General features: G+C 41.0%; 1 protein-coding gene and 1 long non-coding RNA gene across 2 annotated transcripts in view; one reads left to right on the forward strand and one right to left on the reverse strand.

Annotated features, from left to right (window-relative positions):
• Window positions 1-6,519, forward strand: part of SLC7A11 (solute carrier family 7 member 11) — a 51,604-nt gene extending 45,085 nt beyond the window's left edge. Inside the window, exons 11-12 of the mRNA XM_083757214.1 lie at window positions 1,162-1,339; window positions 4,456-6,519. Coding sequence (XP_083613340.1) covers window positions 1,162-1,339; window positions 4,456-4,523 — 246 coding nt within the window. The 3' untranslated portion in view covers window positions 4,524-6,519. The remainder of the gene's footprint in view (window positions 1-1,161; window positions 1,340-4,455) is intronic.
• The window catches only part of LOC310852612, a 280,641-nt gene that overhangs the window by 239,022 nt on the left and 21,913 nt on the right, over window positions 1-19,706 (reverse strand). The window lies entirely within an intron of this gene.

The raw sequence follows: 19,706 nt of genomic DNA on the forward strand, positions 1-19,706 counted from the left end.
GCTTCCTCAAAGTGGAGCATTGTGGGAAGTGTGGCTGTGAGACTGGCTTTGCCACTGCCCCTCTAATTCTAGACATCATTTGTCCCTGCTGCAGCAAACTGCAGGGGCAGCACTAGTAATATCACAGCCACCCTACCCAGAATGCTTTGTGGAAAGATCGCCTTGGTCCCTCCTATGAGAGTCAGAGGAGGTGAGTCAGAGAGCCTTGCTGGGCAGTTGCTGTGCCAGCCAGGCCAGCAGAGGCAAACAACAAGCCAGTAGGAGTTGCAGTCTGCCACCCCTCCACATCCGTTGCCTGAGGCAGTTGCCTCAGTTTGCCAAATGGTAGCTCCTGTAGTCTTAAAACTGCCTTACTGCCCTGAGCATTTGATGGATGATAGTTTTATGTTGTTCCTCACTGTTGCTATGCCCCTCCGCCCCAATTAAATTTTGGTTTGGATTTTTTGACAGTTTACTTGGATTTTATTGTTCATTGGTTTTTGTGGTTGTGACAGGCATCGCTGTTGGAAACCGAAGCTGTTACTCATATTGCAGCATTTTCTTGCTTTTAAAATCATCTCAGATTATGTTATCAGTTGTGATGACAGAAACACATATTTTCCCAAGTTTATGATGGCTCCATAATGCTATCAGCCATCAATGCCCATGTCCAAAATGATATTTAATTTGGCAGTCTCTTGCCAGGTTATTTATTGTACTTGGGAAAGAAAATCAATATATACTTAATGGTTTTAAAAGGCAGCCCGTAACCTAGGCACCTTCCTTCATTGTAAAATTGAGTCTAATGAGCAATTACAAAAGGCACCATCTTTGCTGCAGTTGCTCCTGCCTTCCACTCCAATAGAAGCTTGAGAAAGGGACTCGGTACTAGAAAATGCATTTACAAGACTTCCCGTTTAAAGACTGTGCATAGCAATGTAGTGTTTGTCTGAGTGGGTAATTAAGCAGCTGTTGGGATGCCTATTACATAAAAGTGCATTTAATTTGCTCTCTTTAGCTACTTGTATTTGCAGTGCCTGTCCTGAACACCTGTATTTCTATGAGACTTGCAGTGTGCCCCTGTGTTTTATCCGATTTATATTTCATGGAACATTAAATACCAGCGTCATTCAATTGCCAAGGTCAGGGTATTGCAATAACGTCTTTTGGTGTGTGTTCCAGGTGCCGCTCTTTATTCCTGCTCTGTTTTCTTTCACCTGCCTCTTCATGGTTGCACTATCACTTTATGCTGACCCTGTCAATACTGGCATTGGCTTTGCAATTACACTGACTGGCGTCCCTGCCTACTACCTCTTTATCATATGGGACAAGAAGCCAACGTGGTTTAGACGGCTGTTAGGTGAGTAAACGCCAATAGGAAATCATTCCCTTTGTTGTACATTCAGCTTTAGACCATACAGTAACTCTAAAAACTGCAAGTTTTAATTTTTTTGGGAGGCTTTGTATCCACTAGTTTCATTGCCACAGTAAGGCATCTACCTCATTGTTTTTAATGTAAATGCCAATTTATTAAGCAGTTATTCTGTACCAGTAGAACTTGAAGTAATACTCTTTGAACAAAAGCTGTTTCAAATTACTGAATCTCCCCTCAAATTCCCCAAGTAAGGATATATCTAACAAAAGCCATGGGGCCATGCTCTCTGGTCAAGCAGTAAATGATACTGAACTTTTATTTTACCTTACTGGCACTTATCATGGACTATCTCTATCTGTTTGGAAAAGAACATATAGTGAGAGAACCATATCCCCCCACCCCCAATAGCCTACTTTGACCCAGTTTGTTTCCGTCATTGTCCCATGTATTAACATCTGAATTTGGGTTGTGTTTGATCAATGTTAAAGAGAGCTGTTCAGCTGTAAAGCAAATGCAATTAATCTCTGATCAGTATTGATCAACTACTAGGAGATGTCAACAGCAGCCAATATTTCCATGATTAGTACTAAATACCACAAGTAATTTGTGCAAATTCGGGGCTGATTTATGGCCCAAACCTAGGTGCTAAAGATAGCACCACAAAAAATAAGTATTATTTTTACTTAAGCATAAGAAGAGCCTGCTGAATTAGTCCAATGGCCCATAGTGGAGCATCCTGTTCTCACAGTGGCCAACCTGGTGCCTGTGGGAAACCCACAAGAAAGACCTGAATGCAGTAGCACTTTCCCTGCTTGTGATTCCCAGCAAGGCAAAAGGCAAGTGCCATTTCTCAAAGGCACTTTTCACCTGTAAAAAATCCACACTTAGTCTGTTTTTCTTTCTCACCCAGAATCAAATTAGTCATCCCTATACTGAAAACACAAAGATTGCTTTTGTTTTAAGTGTATGTGCTAGTATAACAGAGTTTCTTCTGAAGTTGGCAGCCTTCTCACGACTTGACTTGAAAAATGAACTTTTTCTGCTTCTCAATTTACTGCACTACTTCAAGGTGTACTGGATCTTTTTCAATTATCTAGTTACATAAAAGCAGAACAAGAATCTTATAAGATAGATACAGTGGTACCTCGGGTTACGTACTTAATTCATTCCGGAGGTCCGTTCTTAACCTGAAACTGTTCTTAACCTGAAGCACCACTTTAGCTAATGGGGCCTTCCGCTGCTGCCGTGCCATGGTGGCGGCTGCTGCGTGATTTTTGTTCTCATCCTGAAGCAAAGTTCTTAACCGGAGGTAATATTTCTGGGTTAGCGGAGTCTGTAACCTGAAGCATATGTAACCTGAAGCGTATGTAACCCGAGGTACCACTGTAATTCCACTTTTAGCTTAGCAGCAGAACACAGCAAAATAGTTATCAGTGAAATTAGCATTAGAATTTGTGAAATAATTTGACTTGGCAGTGCAGATTTGAGAATAATGATCTGTCTTCTTAACCATGATAAAATTAGATCACCTAAAAACAGTGCCATTAGTAAAAGGAATATAAAATTAAAATGCACATGACATTCTGTAGGAATATTTCCTGCTATTAAAACTGATGTCTATAGCAGTTTATTTTTCTCTGCCTGAGAATAAGGCAATGGAAGCAATATCTTTCACTCGATAGTCAACATTTCCAAAGCTTTTGGATCATATTTTTATGAATCAGTGTGGCCACAGGATGCCAGTATTGAACCATTTTATGCGAGCAAAAAGAAAACATTCCCTTCCAGGCAGTTACTGGAGAGACTTGGTTTCTGCTTGCTGTGGCAATGCAGCTGATTCTTTGAGCTCTTAAAAAGAAGCCTATTGTTTTCTCTGGCACGAGAAAATACAAATACCTGTAAATGATACAGACATGCATTGCAAACCTGGCTAAGATAATATTTACAGATATTAGTGTATTTCACCGTATATGATTAATGACTGGAGAACTGTAGTTTGTTAAACTATGTAATCAATTTTAATTGAAATATAATGGTTATTGTTTACTTAAATATACAATGCTTTGTTAAATGTAGTTTGGTACTGGATGAGATTATCAAAGGATATCAGGATGGATGCTTAGTTTGTGTCTCAGTCTAGACTTCATGTCCTTGAGGGTCTAAGCTACTGTACATGAATTGTATGCTTTTCTATCTCAGTGACTGGAAGATTGACTGCACTTTAACAGTGTTCTAACAAGCTAATATAATGTTACAATATAATGTTACACTGAGTTGCATCCAAAGACCTGGGTGAACCTGGGTTTGGAAAACATGTGAGCTATAGTTTAGTTCATAGTAGTGGTGCTGTGAGTTAAACCACTGAGCCTCTTGGGCTTGCCGATCAGAAGGTTGGCGGTTTGAATCCCCGTGATGGGGTGAGCTCCCGTTGCTCGGTCCCTGCTCCTGCCAACCTAGCAGTTCAAAAGCACGAAGTGCAAGTAGATAAATAGGTACCGCTCCGGAGGGAAGGTAAATGGTGGTTCCGTGTGCTGCTCTGGTTTGTCAGAAGCGGCTTAGTCATGTTGGCCACATGACCCGGAAGCTGTACGCCGACTCCCTTGGCCAGTAAAGTGAGATAAGCGCCACAACCCAGAGTCATTCACGACTGGGCCTAATGGTCGGGGTCCCTTTACCCTTTACCTTTACTAGAGCAGCTGCGGTAGTACTGGAGGACGAATAAAGTGGCCTACGTCTGCTCTCCAGGAGCCTCCAAATTTTTATGTTCATGTTAAACTAAGGTTTGGCTTAGCACTCTGTGAGAACTGGACTGAAGTTAGTTTACTTTAGGTCCCATTGAAATCAATGGAGCAAGTAAATCTGAATGTGCCATTCAAATCAATGGGAGCCTAAATTCATCTAATTTAGGCTGTAATCCTAACCTCAATTTCTTTGGAAATAAACCCCATTGAATTCAGTAGGATTCAACTTCTGAGTAGACATGGTTAAGATTGCACTGTTAGTCCAGAGATCCAACCCTCTGTTGCATGCAAGATTAATCTTACCAATGGGGCCTTTCATAGAACCTTTCAAAAAGTCTCCTCTATTTTTGTCCTTTATAGACAAGACAACGTTAACATTGCAAATCATCTTGGAAGTTGTTCCATCAGAGGGGAGTGCCACATCATGATCTTCTGCAGCTGAAAGTAGCAGAGAGGCCAAGCAACCAGCTTCTTCATCAGTCAAGGAAATGTGTGTGTGTTCACCTTCCTAGGCAACATGGAGAAATAATGAACTGTGGAGGGAACTGTTTTATAGTGTCAATATTTTTATGTGTGGTTATCTGGTACTGTGGACTCAGGCCACATTCTTGAAAGGAGAAGCTATGGAACCTTTGTGGAACAAAGTGCATGTTCTCCTATGAGAATAGAGTCAATGTAATCTGAAATTCCCTTTATCATACAAGGGAAGGGATCAGTTTTTAACACTGATGATTTGTACTGTAGTGTAAATGAACATTTGTTTAAAAATGTTCAAGACAGCTAAAAAAACAAGAGAGATAATGTCTGTATTGTGTGTATTGGGTCTAAAGAAAGAAAGGAGTAAAAAAATGTGAGTGCAAAATTACTCCATCCCTTGTTAATATCTGTTTTTGTTTTATTGAGAACACTACCAAGTTCAAAACTATGTACACTCTATTTACCTTTTTAGTTCTTGCTGATATGGATGGGCTTCCTGTTCTTTTAGACCAGGGGTAGCTAATATGATGCTTTCCATATGTTGTTGAACTACAGCTCTCATAATCCCTGACCATTGACCATGTTTGCTTTGGTGGGTGGGATTTGGAGTTCAACCCTGTCTGAAGGACACCACTTTCCTTACTCCTACTTTAGATGAACTTAGCAATGTATTTACAGAATAGCACTCTCTAAATGAACGGTGCCGACACAACCACAGTAGCATCCTGCATGAGGTCACTTGGGCAGGGTGCTGTACTCTTTCTCAGCTGCAAATCAGCACAAACACATTATATTGGATACACTGGATTGTGCTGATTCAGCTGAAGTATTGGCAACACTTTATTGATGACTGGAAAGCCTTTAAAAAGATGGAGCTTATTGTCTCCAATCCTAGCCTCAGTCCCACCATGCCACTAGCCCAGCAGCAAAACCTGTGTTGCTTCAATGCAGCTGTCCTTCTGCCTAATACTTAAAAGCGCAGAAGCTTATAGGGTTGGACCATAAGGGAGGTTAGCATCTTCCCTGTGTTTGTGATAAAGCATCTCAAGAACAAATGCTTTCATTAGGCATATGGATTACTTCCCAGTCTTAACAGTTTCTTTCAAAAATGACAGCTACCCAAACTTTGGTTAGTTCCAAAGTTGGAAATTTGGGAATGATGCCCAGAAGCTTAAGAACCAAGTAATGAATGGTGTATGCCTCAGACAGCTTTGGAATTCTGTTTGCTATGGACAAAAGCCAAATGGCCAACTGTTTTTGAAACTCAGCACAGAATTAAGGAGTAGTTGGTGACATGTTGTATGGTTTTACTTTTCTTTGAACAAGAAGCACACACACAAACCCACTATTCACTTTGCACACACAAGTCTTGGTGTTTTCTTGTGTAGCTTTGGTCCCACCCCATATCTTGTAAACTTTAGTCCCAAGTTATTAACTGAAAATTCTTCTTCCAAACTGAAACAGTTCCTAACTTCCTATTGCAAAAGTATTAATATTTAAATATTCATCTTGAACATCATATGTTGCTTGCCTTTGGTTTGGAGTAGAGGTTAACCTCTCACTAAAACCTCTGTTGCAAAGTAAGTTGCTATTCTACATTGGTAATCTTGCTTATAGTCATAGGTTTCTGGCAACTGGAAAAAGAAGGAAGTAGTTATTCACACAGCATATATGGAATCCAAAGTTGTAGTGATGTGATGGCGACCAGCATGGATGGCTTTAAAATGGGATTATACAAAGTCATGGAATATCAGGCTGTCAATAAGTGCTAGTCAATATGTCTGTATATTACCTTCAGTATTGGAGACAATGTATTTCTTAATACCAGTTGCTGTGAAACACAAATTGAGAGTGTTGTTGTGATCATGCACTGCCTGTAGGCTTCCCACTGGCATCTGGTTAACCACTGTGCTGATATTAAAAACAGTCTTGCTTCTGTTAACATAATTCCTAACTTGGACTATAGTTAAATAGTTGGCTTGTGTGTATATTAAAAGGACACCATTTCTCAAACTTCTGCTGCTCCTCAAGCCCCTATAGTTAGGAAATCATTCCAGTTTATTTGTGCCATAGTAGTTTTTCCTATTTAAATATTATTTATTTAGAGTGTCTGTGTTCTGCTCTTACTGGGGAAGGTTTTGCCCAGTATCCTCTATGTGTGATGGGCTCATGGGAAAAACCTGCCCCATGAGCCCTTGCTGAAGAGGGGAGGGGAAAGCCTATATAAGGCTGCTTCCCCTGGAGCTCTGGAACAGTTTGCTTTGAGAGCTTCCCGCCCGCCCGCCCACCCTCAGGTTAGAGCCTTCACTGGGCAATGCTGAACTGATCCTGGTACCCAATGCCATGTCAACCTTGCCCTGCCTGCTGCTGTCAATAAAGATTTGGTCTGATTTTATCCTATTCAGGCACTCAAATACAGAAAAGCCCCGGGAGCAGATAATATCTCCCCTGAGCTTCTCAAAGCCAATATTGACTGGTGGGCCCCAGTCCTTGCCACCCTATTCACCAGCATAGATCAAACAGCAATAATACCAGAGGACTGGGGATTGGCAATCATCGTTCCCATATTCAAGAAAGGCTGTAAACTTGATCCAGCCAATTACAGACCAATCAGTCTCTTAAGCATTATTAGCAAACTTTACGCAACTCACTTACGTGAAAAGTTTGCAGACTGGCTGGAATGGGAACACATCCTTAAGGAAGCCCAGGCTGGTTTCAGGGCACATAGATCAACTTTAGACCAAGGACTGGTATTGCAACATCTAGTGGAGAAATACACCTCAAAGAAAGGAGGCTCCCTCTATGTAGCCATCACCATTGTATTTTGCTGCTCTCATGGGTCACATAATGCTCCTGCCTGGGCAAAAATTTTGACATACAAGGGAAATGAAAGGAAGTAAATAGGAAAATCAGAAAAACAGGCACCAATTTCTCAGCAGTTGTTCCTATAACCAGCTAGTACAGAATATGCTTTCTTCACCATTAGTTTCAGAGAAAATAACCTCCCTCTTCAATTCATTTCACATATAAGTAATCTCAAGGGTTAACTTGAAAGCAATAGTTATACAAACTGATGTTACTTATGCTGACAGTATTCAGTTGAGTTCTTCTATTCCAAAGTTTCTTGGTTTTTTGTTTAGTTTTTTGCATTTGGAAGCATAACATTAAGAAAAACTGTTATAGACATCACTTTTTAATAGGATTAGTGGCACCCTCACAAGCTCTGTGTCCTTAGAGAAATTGCCTTCTTCATTAATTGTGCAATTGCACATTCTGTACAGAGTGAATAATTTGTAAAGTAATAGTGTGACTTTTAGAAAGGCACACAGGAGACTTATTATTCTAATTAATAATTCCATTGCATGAATATTTACAATCATAATAATACGGAGCTATATTAATGAGGTACCCTCTGTGTGATAAAACAAGAGGAGTAGGTTGCAAAGAAATGTATAGCTGTGCAAAGCCTAGAGAGTAAACAACGTTGCACATAAAACAAATCCTCACATCTGGGGTCCTGGAGACTGGTAACACACCCAGTGCCATTCAGATGGCTTACTGAAATTCTCATCAGCACCATCTGGCACAGCCATGAAGGATGAGGCTGATGGGATTTGGTAGTTGGAAACACCTGGAGGGTTGGCAAAGACCTTACAATATGGAATGTGCCACAGCCATAACACAGGGTGTGGAAGAGGTGATCTAAAGGGGAAGCACTGTGGGTGGGAGAAGTTCCTCCACCCACTGCTAGATTTAACTCCAGTCTCCTCTGCCTGTTTCTTTCAGCTGAGCTTACTATCACCTCAAGGGCCCTGCCAGGAGAAATGTGGCTAGTTGGTGGGGTTGTTGGGATTAAAGTGGCAGGCAGGGCAAGGATTTGGCACCCCTCACCCACTTGATACTCCTCTGCTTTACATCACTCCCTGCTTTACAACCATGTGGCAGAGCCACATCTAGTTAAAGCCCAAGTATGTGTACGGACCTAATTAAATGCCAGCATGCAGCAGTACAGCAAGAGGGATTCATAACAATACCTTAGAGCTCAATCTGCTAGACTTGCTTACATGAATAAGTGCGGGAAGGACGAATGCTGTAAAGTTCTATCCATCTCCATTTACCATCTGCCTATTGATTTTAAGCTGCCTGATACAGTGAGCAGGTGTTGGTCAGGAGCAAAGCTAGAAATATCTGCTATTACTCCATTTGTGTTTCACCAACAGTGAGTAATAGAATATACTCTGACTTTGTTTATACAGGTGTAATCCAATGGGAATTGGTAAGAATTCAGCAACTGAATCTTCTTTTATTTACAAAAAGCTGTGCAAAGCCTTGCTGCTAATATAAAAAGGCTGATTAAGATCACATAAACCTAAGAAGAAAATGATAAACTTTGGCCAGAATAATTAATTACTACATATACATTCCATTATTAATAGGCATTTGTAGTGCAATTCTTGGCACATGAACTCAAAAGCAAATCCTACTGAATTCAACAAGACTTTTTCACTGTCCGATGGGGAAAGCTGACCAGTTTTGTAAACAATAGCCAGTTTGGAACTAATTTTCTTTGAAGAAATTATGCTTGATCTCTAAAGAGGAACTTGAATATCTTAATCAAGATCTTGCCTTTTACATTTATATCCAATGCATCTGAAGAAAAACAGACATATTGCTGGAGACTGTTTTGTTTAATATTGAGAATTTGAGATAGGCACCTCAGTTTTAAAGAAGTACGGTAGTTGGGCAGTGGTCAAGAATTTCCTTGACAGTCGGTTAATGTTCTCTATTAAATGTTAGTATGAGTTTCATCTTTTCATTTCTGAGTTAAAAATGATACATTGGGAGTGGGACGTTTAGGTTGTTGTTTAAAAATAAACTTAATTTCCCACTGTCACTGGCTTAGCCAGTGAGAGATGTTGGAAGGGAGTGGGGAAAAAGATGAAATTTTAGCAGGTAATAAACTATCTGCTGTCATTCCTTTATATTATATAATGAGATCCAAAATACACTGTAGATTATTGGCAACAGCACATTTTGCCTAGCTTAATTATGATTTCAAATCAAAACAGTGGATGCGTATTGATTGGTAACTTCTCAGGCAAAGGCAGATAAGTGAAAAGTACTCAACATTCTCTTTTCAATATACCAAGCAAAAAAATCTAAAAAGTCTGCAGTGAAAATAGAACTGCTTATAAATGTTGCAAACTGAACGCAATGAAATACGGTGTTTCTAAAATGAAGTGCAGTGACTAAATTTCCCGGTTGGTCCTGTAGCTGGAAAACATGCTGTAAGGAAAATGTAAGTTTTGCAGACATATTGCCCCTATTCACATGTTTCTCATAGCATTTACAGCTTGAAGCAGGAGTGGTGCTGCTACCCACAATGTAAGGTTCCTGCATTAACCATCCTTTGATATCCACACATTTGTCATGAAAAGCAGCTGTTAATGCACAGAAGCTTCACATGAACAAAAGACTTATGCAGCCATACTCAACACGCAGACAATCTTTGGAGTGAACCACATTCAGTGTGAAGACATTGGAGGGGTGAAGTTGCCTAGGGATGCAACATCAAGGATGCGCCTGGAAGCATACAGTGGTACCTCAGGTTAAGTACTTAATTCGTTCCAGAGGTCCGTACTTAACCTGAAACTGTTCTTAACCTGAAGCACCACTTTAGCTAATGGGGCCTCCTGCTGCTGCCGCGCCGCTGAAACACAATTTCTGTTCTCATCCTGAAGCAAAGTTCTTAACCCAAGGTAATATTTCTTGGTTAGCAGAGTCTGTAACCTGAAGCGCATGTAACCTGAAGCGTATGTAACTCGAGGTACCACTGTATTCTAGTTGTTGCTTCAAAGCATGAGCTCCCTCTCGAGTAATATATGAATAGGGCTGGTGCCTATGAGAAATAAAGCAAACTAGGATTAATCCGCTAATTTAAAATGGCACTATAGTACTTCAAGCAGTAGAGATATTTTCTAACAACAGAGAGCTTCTATTTGGATGACTTGTCCTTGTTTGCACTTTTTCAATTTCTCCTTTGAAATCTCGACAAGCCTTTTCATTACTGGATACATCCTGTGGGGTTCCTGTTCCTATTTCCTCATCATGCAGAGAATCTCCAAGCAGATTAGCAGCAGTTCTGGGTTGGAGAAGATGCATGTCGCAAGGAACTGGAAGGTGGAGGCGGATGCTGTATGCTAACAGCAGTGGGTTAAATTGTCACATGAAGGCTGTTTTTGAGTGGTCTCTGCTAAATGAGAGTAACTTGGAGATCTTTAAACTGTTGTAGTCTTGATATTAAGGACTTTGCATTCCAAGCAGAAACATGTTGGTCTGCAATCATTATCAAAGAGGAGTGCATGGCTAATGTGTGCGACACATACAGGGCCTACGAACATGATGCTCTGCAGTTCCTTTAATGTGCTCCTGCAACTGTTTGCTATTGGAAATGCGTGATATACACCTGTAGTTTTGGATAAATCCATGTCAGCCCATTCCCTTTCCCCTTTGAATCTTAATTTAAATAGGACCATGTACAGGCATCTCTTTTTAAAAGCAAGCAAGACTGGATCCCTCAGGGACAGCTCTGATGCGGTGTAGGAAACCAGGAACAAAATGAATTTCAATCAAATGTAAATATATAATAGTGTAATGAAATAGCCATGGAATTGTCCTGAAATAAGGGTAGAATAGCATCATTCCCTCAATCAACAGATGGATGAAGCACTCTTTTTGACCCTTATTAGACCCATTTCCTGGACCTATAGCTGTAATAAATATGCAATTAAGTTTTACTGTATTGCTGTTTGATGGCTAGCAGTGATGCCTGCTCAAAACATCCAGCAGCTATTCAAACGCCCACACACCTGACAAAGTGGCTGGAATAAGAGTTATGGGAGCAGAAATTGGTCTTTTTTGGGTGATTTGTTTGATTTTTGTATGAATTTGGAGATAGTGCTGAAGGTGATGCTGTTACTTCTAATTGTACAGAAGAGAATAACATGATAGGCCAATTCCAGATTCCTGAACAAAAGCTCTACATACCTCCAAAAAGTGTGGGAAAGCCCTAAAAGTATGACAAGGATGGGTGAGAACCTATATATGCATCTAAAGCAGTTTCTGGTTGTACACTACTTACATTATGTAAAATAAATTGAAATATATTTATCTTCTCATTGTAAAGCTTTTAATTGAGCTCCTCTTGTACTTTTGATGTGTTAAATATGTATATATCTGTATACAGTTAAAACAAGTTATACAGAAATGCATTTTTACTAAAAATAAAAATGCCCATTAAAAAGTCTTCATATTTTAAAATTCAGTTGCCACCAGGAACTGTTATGTGGTATTTAGGCTTAGTGAATTACTGATAAGCACAACACAAACTCTTCTCTTCCTTTTTTCCCTTGGCCTTAGAGAAATCTGCTGCAGGCCTGCCAGGAAGCTATTTAGAATCCTATACGTCTTTCTACAAGGAAGCCTAAATTTGGCAGCGGGTATTCAACTGAAAATCAGATTTATGAAAAAGGGTGCTTTGTCAATATTTTGCAGAAGGGTTTCTAATGCATATTGGGAAATTTAAGTTTTTGCAATCAAAGTGTTCTGTTTCCCAAGCATAACGAATCCACTTTAAAAAAGCAGACTTTTTGCAGTTGGGAAAGTGATGGGAGGTTGCAGCCATCACCTGCCCCTACTCTTTAAGGGTATTCCATTAAAGGGATCCAGGGGTGTGGATCTCTTCTGAAGCCTGGGTATGGGCTAGGGCTCTTAGTTGATGTACATTGGAGTTGGCAGGGTTTTACCTGTGTGGCAGGGTTTTACCTGTGTGGACCCATCAAGTCCCGTGCAGATTTCTCAGTGGGCTGGATTGCATGCATGTGTGTGAATGTCTGCGCATGCGCGATTTCTGGCACCGTGGAAGCAAGTTCCTGTGCCACACCGGTTTAGCACAGCATGTGGGGACTCACCAAGCAGGTGGCTCGGTTCAGGGGTGTCTCATGGGCTGGGTAAACTGCCCCCATGGACCACTTGCAGCCCACGGACCACAGGTTGCCGACCCCTGATGTACATCAACAGGGCTCCCCCTACTGGTGGTTGACCCTTACTAGACTACCTGCATGGCACAGAAGGAATCAGATATAGTTGGTTCAATTCCAGCGCCTAAGCCAATGCCACTCACATTCTGTAACCAATAAAGTTGTGGCCTTTTTAGCCCATTAACCTAAAATACTAGTGTCCATGTGTTTCATTATTCAACAAAATGGGGGAGGGCTCAGGGTCTTGACATGCAAGAAAATAAGGATGAGCACTCATTGTGGTGTAGCTCCTCACCAAACAAATATGACAGGCTATTCAATAAAGACTGGATATCATCTAACCTCCCCATAAACATTGCACAAGCAAATAAAGATGAATGGTTAGCAAATAGGGCATCTGGAGGAGCCCAACATTCTGAATGTCACATATCCATTTGTTGCTCATTCATACTCATTCAGAGTTCAGATGGTGGTTCCAATGAATGGAGGAGGGAAAGGGGGAGTGAAATTACAAACTGCACAACCTTCTTTTTTTTTTTTTTTTAAAAATAATTTTTATTAACTGACCAATTAAATCAAATCACATCACATAAATTCCGAATTACAAAGTCAAATTTTAATTTTTTTGTTGGGGGGACCCATATTTCAAGTTCCGAAGGGGATTCCAATCATCATCTTGCTGCTGCGTTAATATCCACAATATCCACAAATCTATCCAAATAATATTCATAATTCTATCCAATCTTATCTTGCTGTTCCCACATCTCATCTTATTCATATATTTTTCTTTTTTCTTTATGATCTCTTCTGATAATCTCCTTAAGCAAGTAAACACCAGTTATAATCCTGTGTGGATTTTTCCATTCGTCCAATCACCATATCGAGATGGTTTCCATATATTATCACTTCCATAAGTAAAAGCACACTTTCCATCTTTAATCTTCGCAAATCTGTCGCCTTCTTTAGTCCCTCTGAGGAGGCTCGCCCACATATGAAAACAGATCCATTCCTCTCCCAGACATAAGTCTTTCGACAGAACTTGCCAAAATGGCGACGCTATTTTTTACTGCGTCATCCCAAAGCTCTTATACTCTCCACGATCTCCTTAAAACATGCTTTTGGTTAGAAAATTATCTCCACACAGTCTTAAATCATCAGCTTAGGTCATTTAAGTGGCATTTCTGACTGGGGGGGGGATTCTTGGTTAATCACATAGAGAAAAGAAAGGAAAGTCCCCCCCCCATCCAGTCCCGTTGCCGACATACCGAACCTTGGTGTGTCTTCTCATGATAAATTCCTGTTTATCCGACCCGTCTTCTTTCTCAGAGATCTCTTCAATTAGCAGTCTTTACTCCCCATTCTTCCTTGAAATATGTGCATTAGCTTCCTCCTAATTGTTTCTTTTGAAGTTGCTGCAGCTAGAGGCATGAATCAGAGACAGCGTCCAGGAGTGCTGAAGTCCACACAAGGGCTTTCTGCCTAGTGCCCCCACCCCCTCAAATTCAGGGGTGGTATAGGGCACAGCAGGCAAGGGTAGTCCCCCCCACTTGCTTGGGGGGGGGGAGGCTGCTTACTCCCATCACAGCTTCTTAATTACTTCATGTGGGTCGGAGAGATGTTATTGTCGGCCATCTTCCAATGCGCCCCTAGTGGCCCCCCAAACTGCACACCCTTCAACTCAAATATATTTTAGCAAAAATATCCAACATTCTGCAAGGACTTCGGGCTGGAACTTTTCCTGTCCCCATGCACCCTCTACATCTGTTCTGAGGGTTTCTCCAACCCTCTGGAGAAGATGTGGGGAAGGTGCAGGGGTACACAGAGAGAGGAGCAAAGGAAGTTCTGTTGTGCAAATGGCAATCCCTGTGCTAATGGAACTACTTCATTCGACAACACCCTGACTTGTCCAACAGAGCCACCATTTCTTTGTGAGTCTAGCTGTATGGCTTTCTAAGTTGCCTACAAAACAGGAACCTTCTGTTGGAAGTTTGGCAGGTCTAACCCCTTGCAAGGGTAATTGCCCAAGAGCAAAAAGTCATCCTCTTTCCTGTCGTCTGTGAGCCCAAGTATATGTGACGATAAATGCACATTTGCATTCCACATCCACAGTTTTAAAATTGCAGATGACAGCTGCTGGGGAAAGCCAACAATTATGGAGACTGCTGGAGTAGGAGTTTCACGCTTTCCTCCACTGTTGGAAATCACTCCTCCAGAGCTGCTCTTTGTCTTGAGAAGGAGGTTAGCAAAATTTCGCCCACCCTACATATAAAATAGGGGAACTTCTTTGCTTTTTCACAGGGGGAAATTGTGCTCAGTGCTACCTTTATCTGGTTCCCAGGACTGCACTGTGCATTCTGGCAGCACCTTTTTAGTGATTGTCACTGTGCCATAGAATCATAAATTTGGACAGGCTGCCTAGTCTCCTCCCCTGCTTGATGCAGAAAATCCAGAGCTAGAGCATCACCAACAGATTGCTGTCTAAAGAGGGGGAGCTCATCCCCCTTTAGGTAGTTGGTTCCATTGTCAAGCTTCTCTTGCCCATCTCAGTTGCTGATAGAAATGCTGATGTGTTGGACAGAGCCATGCTCAAAATAGGTCATGTGTTTCATGGGCAGAACCCTACATGCAAGTAACTGTATGTGTGGTGGCTCTGTTCAGATGTTCAACCAATATAAGTAGTGTGAAGGATGGACTCGCTGTTTTTCTGCCTATGTATGTGAATTGCATCTGAAGACCTGAATGGGGCTTACATATCATATCACACACAGTGCCTTCATGAAGATGTTTTAAAAATGTTTTATCTGTTTTTAATTGTTTTGAAAGGGTTTTGGTATGTTTTTATTTTGTTCTGGATATTGTTGTTTTTAATTATTGCTTTATTACTGATGTGTTTGCTGCCTTGGGCTCCTTTGTGAGGAAGGGAAGGATATAGATTTAATAAAACAAAATAGAGGCCCTTTTAATTATGAATGGTTCCCCCCCGCCATTATTTCAATTGGGGAAGGGGGAAGGGGCCTTCAGGATAGGCTGGGAGCCATTGTCATAACAGCCTTTGGATGATTTTAGATTCTCTATCACTGGATCAATACCCATTGAATGAGAAAGGGCTTATGGCACACCGTGGGGGGACAATCCTGGGAATTATTATTACCTTGTGCAACCTGCACTAAATATGTTATGTACCTAAGTTGTGTACCTGCCGACTACCTGTTTGGCCTCTTTTATGAATGCTAAGCTCACAAAGATTCAGAATCAATAAAAACAATTTCTGCAGGGAAAGGAGAAATGTTATTAGGGAAGCTGAAATATGTTTTTGCATTAAAGTGTCTCTTTTCCTAGATTATATGGATATTTTGGAAACAGGACTGCCCACGTTCAAAAATAAAATAAAATCCTCCAACGTACTATAAAACTTCTTTCTCCAGGAGAGCAGACTATGTAGAAGAGAGAAAATGGTTTTCTGGTGAAGTAAATGTACAACAAACAACATTGTGTACACTAATTCTGGGCTGAAGGCTGCTCTCTGCAGGGAATGAATAATGGCAGGGCAGCCAGTGAACAGCACCATCTAACTTTCACATGAAAGCTCCAATATCAATGAATTTGCTCCTAAGCGCCTTCTGTGGTTTCTGAGATGCTGCGGCTGTAGCCTGATATTCTACCCAATGGTAAAATTAGTAGAACTTGAGTTCTTGAACTCTTGGGGTGAAACTAGACCTGCAGTACCAAGGAAAAGGTCACAAAGAAGTTAGCAAGATTTTGAGTTCATCAAAACTCTTCACCGGAGCAGATGATACACATAAAAAGAAAGGAAAGGAGAGGGGAAAGACTGTTTTTGAGAAAGATGGAGAAATGCTTTTCAGGTTGAAATGCTTTTTAAGACAAAATGGTGGAACCTAGTCGGTTCTGCTCAATGTTATCCTACTTCTAATGGGCCAGCATCACTATGTGAAATCTTGTAGACCTTCATGCTACTTATTATCCCAGTTTACTACACATGCTTATGCTACACAGAAAGCATTAACTGTTTCCAATGACTAAGGAAGTTTACATTGTTTTCCACATGTAAAATTTGCCATGGAGCATACTTGTATTTTCTTAAGTAAGTGAGGCTGATTTTATCTGTGTTCTCATCCACTGCCAATAATAATGCCCATTTTGGATTCCTTTATGCACTTTGCAATGGCATCTCTTGCATACTGGTCACATCATCTGTATGCTCATATGAAGTAGGCTTGACATGTAACTTTTTTTTCATGCTTCTTGTCCATTTTTCACTATGGAGAAGGGTGTAGATGAAAATGACACGCAGAGATGGAAAATGTTTCAACCTAAATGCATTCAAAATTCATGTAATTCTAAAACTGCCCTAAAAACCTTTTCTTGCTAGATTATTGATTTAAAAAGATAGCTAGCAGAGGCTTTTTGATTCCTGAGCAGAATTTTGCCCAGAAATTGTTAATTATGACTGTTAATTGCAATTGTTAAGACCAAAAAGGTTACCAACCTTTATTATCCACACAATCCATTATGCATAGATTTGGTCTGATTTCCTATCTGGGGACAGAGCTGGCTCATTTGTGTAGCTTGCTTTTATGGGTGATTTACATGTATTTGCTTGCTTGGAAGTCTGATCCTGAAAACTAACGCAAATCTAATCATCCAGGTTATAAAAGCAACCAGGATAGATTCCATGTTTGCTTATTTTACCAAAATCCATGCAGTGACGGTTGTGTCCACACCCCACACAATCTCTTTGGGAATGCAAGCACTAACACACTGCAGCAATGGACAACACTTTCAAAATAATAAATCTCAGTGTGGAGATGATTTTAATGGCTTCACATTTGGGAGCTGCATTTTAAGGAGACATACAGATCCCATTCCAGTAGCAGTGGTGTGTGAGGAAAGCCCGATTATGGATTTTGCATTAACATCCTATTTTGTAGAAACCCCGTTCTCTTCATTAACAAAACATAGCCCTGATTTGTTTCATGGCATTGCTGCTCTTTTGATTTATGAGTCTGTTATTGTAAGAATTGATTACTGCAACTCTGTTTGAGCTGGTTTTGCTATAAATAACTATGTGCCACATTTAATAGGTTTTCCAAACAATTCATGTTCACCTGATATGGGTCAGGAAACCTAGTAATATTTCTTCATTTCCCTCTTAGGCTTCAAAATATCCATGTTTACTAGCTGATAATGTTTAAAAATCCTGAGAATGGGTTCCAGGGATTTGTTGTTGTTGTTTTGTCCTTTATGTCAGATAATCTCAGTATCATTTTAATTTGCTTGTTAAATAGCTTCTTTTCCTGTTCTCTGCCATAAGCCTTTTTTTTTTAAAAAAAAGACAGACTTTTAGCTTACAGAAGAAATATTCATTCACAAAGAATAGCACCTTAGGCTCCTTATTTCTAGATTTCATATAGACAGCCTAATGAAACTTAACCATTTTTCTTCCAAAAAAATAGTAAGTCACACATTATGAAATTATCAGGCCACTCTGGGTGTCACCAAATGAATAAGTTTTGCTGGGGAAGGGCCACAGCTCAGTGGTTAGAGCAACTGCTTTGCACACAGAAGGTGCAAGATTCAATCCTTGGCACTTCCAGAAAGGGTGGGAGAGAGCTCTTGAGAGCTGCCACTGCCAGTCAGTGTAGACAACACTGAGCTAGATGGATCTGGATCAGTGTAAGTCAGCTTCCTGCTCTTCAGTAAAGGCTGGTGGGGTATAAGGCAGAGAGACCAAAGTAGGCGGAGCCAGAGCTAATGACTTGCGCAACCACAGCTAATGACAGGCAGAGCCAACTAATTCTAATTTTGTCCCCACTGTCCTCCCTGCCGAGTTCTGCAAGGGCCACACTGAGACTGAGGAGAAGCAAGCTGACAGCCAATGCCACCTTCTGGACTAGTTACAAGTAAGAAGGCGAGCACTGTTACCGTAAAGCAGCAATGCTGCAGCAAGCAAAGGCTCTAGCAGCTCAGCCAGCTGCTTGTGGCTGCAAAGCCAAACAGGATGTGTGTGACTGTTGCCATGGGAACAAAGGGGCAGTCCATTCTCCTTATTGAGCACCGGATGTGAGCTCAGTGTGTGTCATATGACCTGTACAGGATGTACATGGGTGGAGTCAGTTTGAGAGATTCTCTCTGTTGTTCAAAGAGTGCAGACATCTTTATCTGTATGGCTGCAAGAGACAGAAATAAAGACATGTAAATACGCTTCTGTCTGTCTGATTCCCCTCCCTGGGGATATGCAGGGAGGAGGAGAAGCAGTGGTGTGTTTTTCTCACAGCCTGAGAAAAATCGCCGAAACGGACCTCGTCTGTTCTCCTGCCGGGAGTCGCAGGAGGGAGGTCAGAAAGGAATTCAGCCGGTGCCTGGAAGACTGGCACATCCCTCTGACCGAGGCAGAATTCCAACAAGCACATGGGGGCTGGCTGAGAGGAGACCGAAATGGGTGGGGTAGCATGCCTTTCACCCTAATGGACCACTCTCTCCTGGTACTCTGAATGTGCAGAGACATTGTCTGGGGTTCTGTGCTGTGGATGATATTCCTCCACCTGATTTTGGGTGATTCTGCACTTTCTCAATTAGGGATAGGGGAGGAAGTCTGATTTTCATGTGAACTGACCTGATTTGCACTTTGCAATACAATATGAAAACCAGAAAAAGCTAACCTTCAAAATCTGCTTGTCTCCATATTTTGTGACATGGTTTCCCAGCCAAATAATTTTTACCAACATGTTATGGGAAAGTGTGCATTAAAATACATCTATTATTGAAAGCGAAACTTATTGGGGGAAATTGCTTGCAAAAATGTGTGTACATCAAACTAAATAGCCTAGAAAAATGTTTATACTGTATCAATAGAAATTTGCACTAAAAGGCTGATGATTTTTAAGCCTTTTAAACTACAAGAGTCCCATACACAATGAAGCAGAAATGTGGAGAAATGAACCTAAGGCTGGGAAAATGAGAAACAGGGAGAAACCAAATGTGACACATTCATCCATCCCCTGTATGCCACTGTTCAGGACAACTATAGACCTTAAATAGGATTTAGGAGGTGAGGCACAGGTAGCTGCAGAGGGA

This window comes from Podarcis gaigeae, assembly GCF_964106915.1.
Source record: "Podarcis gaigeae genome assembly, chromosome: 9".
NCBI lineage: Eukaryota > Metazoa > Chordata > Lepidosauria > Squamata > Lacertidae > Podarcis > Podarcis gaigeae.